Source organism: Callithrix jacchus, chromosome 18 (assembly GCF_049354715.1).
Source record: "Callithrix jacchus isolate 240 chromosome 18, calJac240_pri, whole genome shotgun sequence".
In the NCBI taxonomy this organism is placed as follows: Eukaryota; Metazoa; Chordata; class Mammalia; order Primates; family Cebidae; genus Callithrix; species Callithrix jacchus.
In genome coordinates this window covers 39,023,977-39,036,006 of record NC_133519.1, presented here as the reverse complement: position 1 = coordinate 39,036,006, position 12,030 = coordinate 39,023,977, and the positions used below count along the sequence as shown (strand labels likewise).

At 38.9% G+C, this 12,030-nt stretch overlaps 1 protein-coding gene across 8 annotated transcripts in view; it reads left to right on the top strand.

Annotated features, from left to right (window-relative positions):
- Positions 1 to 3,398, top strand: part of UAP1 (UDP-N-acetylglucosamine pyrophosphorylase 1) — a 37,169-nt gene extending 33,771 nt beyond the window's left edge. For all 8 annotated transcript variants that reach the window (XM_054247975.2, XM_078355050.1, XM_078355048.1 and 5 more), the window contains 2 exons: positions 1,378 to 1,444; positions 2,841 to 3,398. In XM_054247975.2, coding sequence (XP_054103950.1) covers positions 1,378 to 1,444; positions 2,841 to 2,933 — 160 coding nt within the window. In that variant the 3' untranslated portion in view covers positions 2,934 to 3,398. The remainder of the gene's footprint in view (positions 1 to 1,377; positions 1,445 to 2,840) is intronic.
- Positions 3,399 to 12,030: the final 8,632 nt, after the last annotated feature.

Sequence of the window (12,030 nt, the reverse complement as noted above, 5' to 3'; positions counted from 1 at the left end):
GGGATTCTCCTGTGTCAGCCTCCCAAAGTGCTGGGATTACAGGTGTGAGCCACTGTGCCCAGCCACATTTATTTTCTATATGAATAAATGGATGGAGACAATCACTGTGAAATCTAGTGGCCAAGAGAAGATTGGGACTTGAGTTAAATCTTGGAGGATGAGTATGGTTTTTACGGTCAAAGGGACCATAGTTGAGAATGACTTGGAATAATCCAAAGAGTGTGACTGGTCTCATTTGAGTGAAGAGTCTCAGGATAAGTAAGTTGAAGTAGGATAGAGAGTGCTTTGAATGCTAGAGAACCGTTGAACTGTAGCTAAACTCAAGTGGCCCCATGTACCTCTGATTTTGACTCCACCAAAGTTTGAGACTATGTACTTGGAGAAAGCAAAGAAGAGCTGTGGTTTGACAAGAAACTAATATTTTTTGTGTCCTGTGTCTAACTGGTAAGATTCTTGAAGTGGCAAATAACACAGAGGTCTAATGATTACAAATGCATCGACTATTGACTTTTGCTTGAGATAACTTAGAAATTAGAATTGCTATAAATGTCAGGTTGTGACCTAGATGAAGCAAATAGTGACTTTGGCCTTGGCTTTCTTTGCTTGAGTGCATTCTGCCTTAGCTCTTTAAAAAGGGACTTTTGGTAACAGAGAAGTACTTTGAAACATACTGAATAAATCAGCTCAGCTAATCTAGGATGTTTGGGTTGTACAGAAGAACATGTACTGGGAAATAATTTAACTGTCTAATAGCACTTTCTGCAGTGAAGGAAATGTTGTGTATCTTTGTTGTCCAGTTTTGTAGTCAGTGGCCATTCATGGCTTCTGAACACTTGAAATGTGATTGTTATGACTGTGAAACTGAATTTTAAATTAATTTAAAAGTTTTTAATTAATTTATGTGTAAGTGGCCTGCTGAATTCTGTATTGGATAGTACAGCTTTAGAATGTTGGTCAGCATCATAGTACCAGGGCAGTGGTGAGGGTTAAAATGCAGTATGAAGGTTTCCGAGCACCTTGCAGTGGGATTGGCATGTATTATATACCTAGTAGGTAGTCGCCTTTTTATCAAATTGAAACTTGGAAATGGTAAAAAATGAGATGTATGTAAGGGGACAGTGTGTAAAAACTAGCAAAGTGCTGTAAAGAGCTACCTGTAATTATTGGCACTTGCCGCAAATAGTGTCTTTCTGACCATGAGAATTTCATATTAACTTGATCCTCAGGGAATTTAACGATCATCAGGGTAGTATCTATTCCATTTCTTTAGAAAAATTCTGTTATCTGAAAGCTTCTCAGAGGAAAGTTATGGTTTGTACTTTCGCTCTGGCGAGTAACATGGGAAGCAAAATCTTTAACACGTGTTTTTTTTCTTAGCTTGAAGGATGCCAATGATGTACCAATCCAGTGTGAAATCTCTCCTCTTATCTCCTATGCTGGAGAAGTAAGTCTGCTTTACTTTTTCCTCTCTTCTTTTACAAAGCTTTCTATATTTCAAAATAACAACAAAGTGGATTTTAAATCTTTTCACTACAGAAAGGGTAAGTATTTGAGGTGATAGATAGGTTAATTGGCCTCATTTGATTATTCCACAGTGTATACATGCATCAGATCATCACATTGCACCTCAAAAATATATACAATTATTGTTAGTTAAAAACGAAATAAGGCTGGGCACAGTGGGGAGGCCGAGGCAAGAGGATTGCTGGAGCTCAGCAGTTCGAGACCAGCCTAGGCAACATAGTGAGACCTTGTCTTTATAAAGAAAAAAAAAAAAAAACCAGAAAAAAAAATTGAAATAAAACTTTTTTAAAAAGCAGGAGTCTGGCATTGTTTTATATTAAGTAGGGGTGACCTTAGAGAAGGTGCAGTGTTTTCTGATGGTCTTGCCCGGAGGAGCTTTGCTGGTAACAAATTGAGAAACTGCATTTGTTCTGAATTCTTCTCTTTGAGAATTCCTGTTATGGCTTTGCATCTATCCCACGTAGTGTTAGTTGCCATTAACAGATATCTATAATATCGAGTCCATTTTACCTACTCATTGAAATGCAATAGACTTTTGTAAAATATATAATCGGGCTTGTTTTTAGATAAATCATCTGGCTTTTTAAAATGCAATGTAACTTTTTGTTTATATACTTAGTACTGTCACTTTTAAGATTTGGGGATTTAGAGGTCCCTACTCTTTTAATTATGTAATATTTTTTCTGGAGATCTTTGTATTGCTTAGTTGTAGCACTAGAGGCAGCTTTTTTGCTTAGAAAATTTATTGGCTGCTTGCGGTGGCCTGTATAGGTATGCCAGGTACAGGTGTGCCTGTAACAGCACTTTGGGAGGCCAAGGCGGGTGGATTATTTGAGGTCAGGATTTTGAGATCAGCCTGGCCAATATAAGGAAACCCTGTCTTTATTATAAGATGCAAAAAATTAGCCAGGTGTGGCAGCAGGTGCCTGTAGTCTCACCTATTCAGGAGGCTGAGGCACGAGAAATGCTTGAACCTGGGAGGTGGAGGTTGCAGTCAGCAGAGGGGTGAGACTCCTCCGTCTCAAAAAAAAAAAAAAGTTAACCTTGTTGAGAGATGATTATAGGAAAAATGATTATCATCTTATTAACTGTAGAAATGATAATTAGAATAATTTTCTTTTTATATTTTTGTGCGTTTACAGATCCGTCATTAAGTCTAGTCTAAAATGTATATTAAATAGATTTTTGACTTTTAAATTCCGCATCTCAACCTTTGTTGGAATTTGTGCTTTAAATCATCATTATAGCCACTAGGTCCAGCATTGCATGACAAGTGCAAATTTTCTAATTGTGTTTCATTTCAATCCTCTTTTTAGGGATTAGAAAGTTATGTGGCAGATAAAGAATTCCATGCACCTCTAATCATCGATGAGAATGGAGTTCATGAGCTGGTGAAAAATGGTATTTGAACAAGATACCAAGTTTTACCGCAATAGGAATAGCTTTTATTTTTGATAGACCAACTGTGAACTTACAAGACCCCCTGGATGACTCAAGTTTAAATATCCACAGGGTTTTATTTTGCTTGTTGAACTCTTACAGCTGTTGCACACTTCCCAAGATCGAGAAGTCTGAACTTCAGATAGCATTTTGATGATTCTCAACTCATTGAAGGTCTTATTGATATCATCTTTTTCCAAGCCCAGGAAACCGCTGGCCATCCAGGAAAGTTCCTGCAGCTGAGCTACAGTCAGAATGTTCAACATCACTTTCCTTGGGGCTGGCAGCATTTGTTCTTGGAGTTGTGCATAGTAATAATATGTCATCGTACACGCTGAAAGGTTTCTATGGTACTGAAAGTTTGTTTTATTTTATCAAATATTAAGCTTTTTTAAGAAAATAATTGGACAGTGAAATAAATGTATCTTCTTGTCTCTGGAGTGTCATTTGTACCTTGAAGAAATTATTTTATTGAGAGAATATGAAAGTTGGGAGAAACTTTAAGGTAATGCATAAAAGCAAATTGATGCTTCACTGAGGTTACAGAGTCATAGAACTTCTTTGAGTCCCGCTCCCAAAGGGGCATTTGCAATGGCTGGAGATATTTTTGGCTGTGACAAATGGGGAGGTGAAATGGTACTAGTGGCATCTAATAGGGACTAGGGATGTCACTAAACATCCTCCAGTGCACAGGACAATCTCCTACAACAAATAATTATCTGGCCTAAAGTGTCAATGGTGTCAAGGTCGAGAAATCTTGTTTTCAAATTTTTTATTTACTCTGTTTTGCCCAAATATTTAGTGGCACATAGTTTCTGAATTTTCTCTGGCAGGCTCTTCCAGTTTGTTGTTATTTTTTAGAAGATTAAAAGAAAAAGAAAAAGGTGGTTCTTTAAATGTGGGCCATAGATCATTGGTCATTAGTAAGGGTTCTCCTTGTTAAAAATGCTGTTTGCATGAAAAGACTGAGCTTTATAAATGCATCTTAAATAACATTTAAGTATTGACAAAGTATTAAAATGAACATCTGGATAAATGAAAGATTTGTAAAAGTTGTATCTAGAAAAGAGATGAGTAAATTTTATTTTCCACTAACAAGTTGTCACAAGATAGGATGTCATGGGTGGGTCTTTTGTTTAAGGATCACTTTTTTTTTTTTTTTGAAGAGCATGTGCTGTTGATGTCCATCGCTCTATCTAAATTTTTTTTGCGCTAAGGCCTAAATACTTCATTTAGCATATTTTCTGTTTTAGTTCAATAACAGCTCAATGTTGCTATTGTTATCTATTCCAGTTTTCAAAAAGATTTGTGAAGTTTGACTTCTCATTGAAATGATCTCCAAATGGGTTGTGAGAACGGAATTGTAGAATTTTTAGCTCTCGAATGCCAAAAACTGGTGCTAGTGATGGGATCCATTTCTTTTTTTTCTTGAGCCTTGCTATTTCTTCTTCCCCTATTTTAAGAACATACTAATGATGCTAGGAAAAGGGAAGAATGGAAGCCTGGGACTGTTGTAGTGGTTTTATTGGAGGGGAGTGATGGCTGGGGAACACTGGTTGTTAAGAACAAAGTCTGAGCCAGGCGCGATGGCTCACGTCTGTAATCCCAGCACTTTGGAAGGCTCAGGTGGGCGGATCATGAGGTCAAGAGTTCAAGACCAGACTGGCTAATATGGTGAAAGCCCATCATTACTAAAATTACAAAAACTATCTGGGCATGGTGGCATGTGCTTATAGTCCCAGCTACTTGGGAGGCTGAGGCAGGAGAATCACTTGAACCCAAGGTGGAGGTTGCAGTGACCGAGATTGCGCCACTGCTCTCCAGCCTGGGCAATAGAGGGAGACTCCATCTCAAAAAAAAAAAAAAAAAGGAACAAAGTCTGAGAGCCTCTGAGCCATGAAATGATAAGGTAGCATTATGTATATGTATGAGCCTTTGTTAGATAATTGTTATAATTCAGAAAATACAAAATTGAGTAAAATGTTTATGAAAATAAAAGCTAGAATAATGTGGCAGTAATGGTGGAGAATTCATTTGAGAGTTGATAGTCACTTTGAGTCTGGTGAGATCCCACCAGCTGTGATTGAATAACTTTTTTGATAGTCACAAAGGAGCATATAAGCCCAATGGATGTGTTACTTGAAGATTTGATTTTTGTTCAGTTTCCCTCTTGCCTCTCAAATTTGATCCAGTTTTGAGGTCCACAAAGGAATTATTAGTGACAACTATTGGAAGATAAAGAAAAATTCAATTTCAACTTCTACCTCTTCTGTTCCTAGAAGTTTTGGGTTTTATTGGTAATTTTGATTTGATTTAGAATCCCAGCTTACTATTGCTAGCATTTCCTCTTTATTCATCATAGTACAGTCAGCTTTCAGTTATCTGGGTAAAAAGAGGCAAGGAAAAGCATGCATATGCTCCAAGAGTGACTAAAACGCAAATCATTCAGTTGGTTTGGAAATCTGTTTTTCTATTGACCAATGTGGATGTTTTTGCAATTCATGGTCTTATTTTCAACCCTGGTTTAGAAAATACATATTGGGAAGTAATGAATAATGAGCCAGTAAGCAGTGAGTGCTTATCACATGGCCAGCAGTATTAGATGGGATATAAAATGTATAACACAGAGACTTGTCCTTAAAAAACTTACATTCTGGTTACAGAGACAAAATTAACCCATGTAACAATGAAAAGATAGAAGAGGTAAACAAAGACAATCATAAATTGGAGTTTAGCCTGTTCGCATAGGATCCCATTGTATTAGGGTTCTCCAGAAAAACAGAACTGATAGGATATTCAAAGTTATAGCAAAAACTGAAATTACTTTTGCACCAACTGAAATATATGTAGAAATATTTATTTATTTATTTATGAGACAGAGTCTCGCTCTGTCGCTCAGGCTCAAGTGCAATGGTGCGATCTCGGCTCACTGCAATCTCCACCTCCCCAGTTCAAGCAATCCTCCTGCCGCAGCCTCCCGAGTAGCTGGGATTACAGGCACGGGCCACCATGCCTGGCTAATTTTTGTATTTTTAGTAGAGACGGGGTTTCACCATGCTGGCCAAGCTGGTCCTGAACTCCTGACCTCGTGATCAACCCACCTTGGCCTCCCAAAGTGCTGGGATTACAGGCATGAGCCACCGCGCCCAGCAGAAAGATTTATTACAAGGAATTGGCTCGTGATCCTGGAGGCTAAGTCCCGTGATCTGCCCTCTGCAAGCTGGTGGTGTGGGTCCAGTCCAAACCGGAAGGCCTGAGAGCCAGGGGAGCCAATTGTGTAAATTGTAGTCTGAGTCTGATGGTTGGAGAACCAGGAGTGCAGATGTCCAGCGGCAGTAGAAGATGGATGTCCCAGCTCAGGTAAAGCCAGTTCTTCCTTCCTCTGCCCTTTTGTTTTATTCAGGCCCTCAATGTATTGGCTGCTGCCCGCCCACACTGATGACGCAATCTTCTTTACTCAGTCTCCTGATTCAAGTGTTAATATTTTCTAGAAACACTCTCAAAGACACACAATGTATTGGATGCTGCCCGCCCACACTGATGAGGCAATCTTTACTCAGTCTTCTGATTCAAATGTTAATATTTTCTAGAAACACTCTCAAAGACACACCTAGGAATAATGTTTTACCAGATATCTGGGCATCCCTTAACCCAGTCAAGTAAACACATAAAATTAACTATCACATGCGTCATTTTGAGAGTAGAGCTACTCCCTTCTCAAACCGGGGTTAAATATCTATATGTAATAACAAGAAAATGTTCCTTAATAATTCTAACATGTATTATGAAAAATTGGTGTGGTTTTTAGTAATTAGAACCATGTTTTCCTCATAGTCGCTCAAACATTTTAATTAGGATTTATTGGATTTAATTACCTTTATTCTTTTTTGAGGTGGAGTTTCACTCTTGTCGCCAAGGCTGGAGTGCAGTGGCGTGATCTCAGCTCCCTGTAACCTCCACTTCCACCTCCTGAGTTCAAGTGGTTCTACTTTCTCAGCCTCCTGAGTAGCTGGATTGCAAGTGCCTGCCACCATGCCCGGCTAAGTTTTGTATTTTTAGTAGAGACGGGGTTTCACCATGTTGGCTAGGCTGGTTTTGATCTCAGGTGATCTGCCTGCCTCGGCTTCCCAAAGTGTTGGGATTACAGGTGTGAGCCACCATGCCCAGCCCGATTTAATTACCTCTAAGTGGAAATGTGTATTTTGGTTTACAAGTGGATCATGAAAGGAAGATTTATAATTATTTTGGGGAGAAAAGAGGGTTTCTTAACTGCATCAAGTTGCTAGGTGAGTAATGCCCAAAATATGGGTCTAATTGGGAAATCTATAACTGATTTTCTAAGTGTGGTTCCCTGACCAGGTATATCGGCATCACCTGGAAACTTGTTAGAAATGCAGATTCTCAGAATTACTACATTATGCATTTGGGGGGTGTGACCCAGAAATGAGTGTTTTAACAAACTGGGTGATTTTGGTGTACATTACAGTGATCAGGTTTGAGACTGATCACTGTAAGAGAATTTGGGTAGGCTGACCAAAGGTTAAGGGATGTTCCTGTGTTGATCTGTTTAAGATAATTGCCTCCAGCTGTATCCATGTTACTGCCAAGGACATGATTTTATTCTTTTTTAGGGCTGCATAGTATTCCATGGTGTACTCCAAATGTATCACATTTTCTTTATCCAGTGTGCCTTTGATGGGCACCTAGCTTGATTCCATGTCTTTGCTATTGTGAATAGTGCTATGATGAACATACAGGTGCATGTCTCTTTCGTAGAACAATTTATATTTTCTGTTTTTTTTCTTTTAGTTCTTATTTTCTTTTAGATATATACACAGTAATGGGATTGTTGGAGCAAATGCCACATGTTTTCACTTTTAAGTGGGAACTAAACATTGGGTAGTCATGAACATAAAGATACCAACAATAGACTCTGGGGACTACTAGAGAAGGGAGGGAGAGGGAGGGGAAAGGGTTAACTATTGGGTACTATGCTTACTACCTGGGTGACAGAATCAATTGTACCCCAACCCTCAGCATCACATAATATATCCATATAACAAACCTTCACAGGTACTGCCTGAATCAAGAATAAAAGTTGATTTTTTTTTTTTTTAAAGTTCAGGATGGTACTAAAAAGGGAACATAAATTTGGGAGAGAGACTGAGAGAGGCCAACATTTCCAGAGCAATAATAAATTAAGCCAGAAACCAAATAGATAGCTTATATGAGCTTTATTCTTTCAAACACCCAAGGGGGTGATACTGATGGTGGTCAAAGAATGAAAGATGAAATTAGCAAGACATGACCAGGAGAACTGTAATTGCTAGAATAATGGTTTCCAATCCTTAGGATCCTCTGAATTACTTGGAGAACTTTTTTTAAAATCTTACAAGTTTTTGACTTCAAATCTTGGGATTATGATTCTCATTCTGGTAGAAGGCCAGAGTATCTAATTTATAAAAAGCGTTAGATGATTCCAAAAGGCAGCTTGGAGTGAGAATTACTGACTTGGAGGCATAGACTTAGCTTAGAAATCAATAACCAAGGATGAGAGGGAAGAGACCTTGGATGTATTCTGGCTTTGAAAGCTTAGACAAGGGGAAGAGAAGAGTGAAGAACATTTCACTTGAGTACAGTACAAGCAAAAGATGAATAGACAAGGCCAGGAAGCAGGCATTCTGGGAATAATTCTACTTTGCAAATAGACTGCTAGAAAGAATCAGCCTAAATAGGGGTCTTTCTAAATTTTATCTCTCTCTGACTTAGCATTTTCTGAAATGGAGGTCAGGTGGTAGGCAGGGAATAGAAAGGGGGAAAGTTAGTGAATAACTAGGTTTAAAAATATTACAGGAACTTGTTTCAGGCTGAATGAGAAGTAAAAAGTATAATGCTGTGTTAAGGCCAGGCACGGTGGCTCACGCCTATAATCCCAGCACTTTGGGAGGCAGAGTCTTGTGGGTCACCTGAGGTTAGGAGTTCGAGACCAGCCTGGACAAGATGGTGAAACCCCGTGTCTACTAAAAATACAAACATTAGCTGGGTGCGGTGGCACACCCCTGTAATCCCAGCTACTCCAGAGGCTGAGGCAGTAGAATCATTTGAACCCAGGAGGCAGAGGTTGCAGTGAGCTGAGAGCATATCACTGCATTCAAGCCTGAATGACAGAGCAAGGCTCTGTTTCAAAAAAAAACGTGTTAAGGTGATGACGTTATGGGTAGACTATTTTTCTCTATATAAATTTTTAGACAATGCATTCTTAATATTATGATAAAAAGCTTTGTATTTTATAAAGGCTCAAAAGAAAAATTAACCAAAGATGCTCACATTAGCCACTTTGGTACAGCCGTGAAGGAACTTGGGGGTACAATTGGCTGTGGTGCAGTTGAGGTGGGGATGTAAACGTGCTTTCAGAGTGGAACGTGCAGCACTGCAGTATAAGACAAACAGTCTTCATTATGCTACTGTCTTTGGCACTGGGCATTTAATAGAGTGCCTTCATTTGTGAAATATGATAATGCCTTATGATTCAGAGGAATATGTGAAGGAAATATTCTGTAGAAATTCAAGGTAATGCACTTTGAGAAAAAGCTTTTCTGCAAGAGGTTTAATATGAGTCCTCTGATGTAATGTATGCATTCAGTATTATATTATGTCTTCTTACAGTTGAAAGGCCTAAAGCTTGCCAAAAAGCTCAGTGAGTCAGTGGTGACACCAAATATGTTTATATAAAGTGTTTTCCAAATTCTCAATAAAGTTAGGACACCATAAGAACAAAAAGTCTGTCCTTATAGCTTCATGACTCATCCTTTCCACATCAATTATTCGGTTTCTCTTTCAGTTATTCCACTTCCCAGGAAATGATCTTTCTCACAGATCTCAAATTTTATCCTGGTAGACAATGATTTTTCTTTCTTTTTACAAAATGCTGTGTACAACTCATACTGTATGTATTTTATACAGTAAAATATATAGCAGGTGATATGGATAAGATTGAAATGAGATAACAGATTTCCTTTTAAAGTTTAAAATACACATTTTATTTTATTTTTATTTTTAAAAATAAATTCCTAACTTTTTTTTTTAATAGGTTAGAGACAGGGTCTCACTCTGTTGTGCAGGCTGGAGTGGAGTGGCTCAATCATAACTCACTGCAGTGTCGAAATTGTGGACTCAAGAGATCCTCCCACTTCAGATTTCCAAGTAGCTAGGACTGCAGGCATGCAGCACCATGCCCAGCTATTTTTTTTTTTTTTTGTGATGGAGTTTTGATTCTTGTTGCCCAGGTTGGAGTGCAATGGCATGATTTCGGTTCACCACAACCTCTGCCTCCCGGGTTCAAGCAATTCTCTTACCTCAGCCTCCCAAGTACTGGGATTACAGACATGTGCCACCATGCCCGGCTAATTTTGTATTTTTAGTAGAGATGGGGTTTCTCCATGTTGGTCAGGCTGTTCTCAAACTCCTGACTTCAGGTGATCTGCCTGCCTCAGCCTCCCCCAGCTAATTTTTTATTTTAATTTTTGTAAAGATGATCTCGCTATGTTGCCCAGGCTGTTCTCGAACTCCAGGGCTCAAGAAATCCTCCCGCCTTGGCCTGCCAAAGTGCTCGGAATACAGGCATTAACGACCACACCCGGCTTATTTTATAGACTTCTAAAAGGTCTGAAATGTCATAGAGGAGAGATTAACTCTCATGTTTATATAAAGTAAATATTCAGTAAGCATGGTAACTATGGCCAACATGTTGTTCTGACGCTTAACCCTGTGTCAGGTGTTGCACTAAGCACCTTACATACGTTGTCTCATTTAACCCTTATTACTTTCCTATGACGTGGGAGCTTTTATCGTCCAGTCCACAGGGAAACTGAGGCATAGACGTTAAGTAAATTGTTTAAGATGATATATCTCATAAGAAGCAAAGCTGAGAATTGAACCCAGAATCTAAATCCAGAGGGCTACAGTTTGTGTCTACTTAAAAAATTTTCAAACATACACAATAGAACAGAATAATAAGCCTCTATTACCTAGTTTCTAACAATTAATTGTGGTTAATCTTGGTTCATTTATTTCCCACCTTCCCCCTATACCCCACCCACCCACTGAGTTACTTTAAAATCAGTTCAACATCTTGGTTGTAATTCTTCAGTAACAGTGTATTTCAGAGTGATAAAATAACCAGTGTACGTGTGTGTGTGTATATACATGTGTATATATAATTTATGAATAGATTCATAATGCATATTTATGAATAATATATGTGTATATATATTTATGAAGAAATGTATATATATATTTAGACAAGGTCTCTGTCACCCAGGCTGGAGTGCAGTGGTGTGAACATGGCTCACTGCAGCCCCGACCTCCTGGGCTCAAATAGTCCCCAAACCTCAGCTTCCCAAGTAGCTGAGACTACAGGCACAGGCCACTGGTCCAGCTAATTTTTTTTCTTATTTTGTAGAGACGAGGTCTTGCCATGCTGCTCAGGCTGGTCTCAAACTCCTGGGCACAAGTGATCCCATCTCAACCTCTCAAAGTATTGGGATTACAGGTGTGAGTCACCATGCCCAGCTTATATTTTTAAAACCTTAATAATTAACAATCATGCCTTAATATCATGTAATATCCAGCCAGTGTTTGAATTTTCTCAAGTGTTTCATAAATATCTTTTTTTTTTAAGACAAGGTCTCATTTTGTCACCCAGGCTGGAGTGCAGTGGCAAGATCTTGGCTCACTGCACCCTCTGCCTCCAGGGCTCAAGTGATTCTACTGCCTCAGCTCTTCGAGTTGCTGGGACTACAGGAGTGCACCACCACACCAGCTAAATTTTTATATTTTTTGTAGAGAGGGAGTTTCACCCTGTAGCTCAGGCTGGTTTGAACTCCTGAGTTCAAGCTATCCACCCGCCTCGGCCTCCCAAGGTGCTAGGATTATAGGTGTGATCCTCTGTGCCCAGCCCCCAAGTATCTCATAAATATCTTTTATATGTTCAATTATTTGAATCAAGCTCTAAAGCCTACTATTTATTGCCTTTGACTAATATGTTTCTGAAATGTTCCCTTAAAT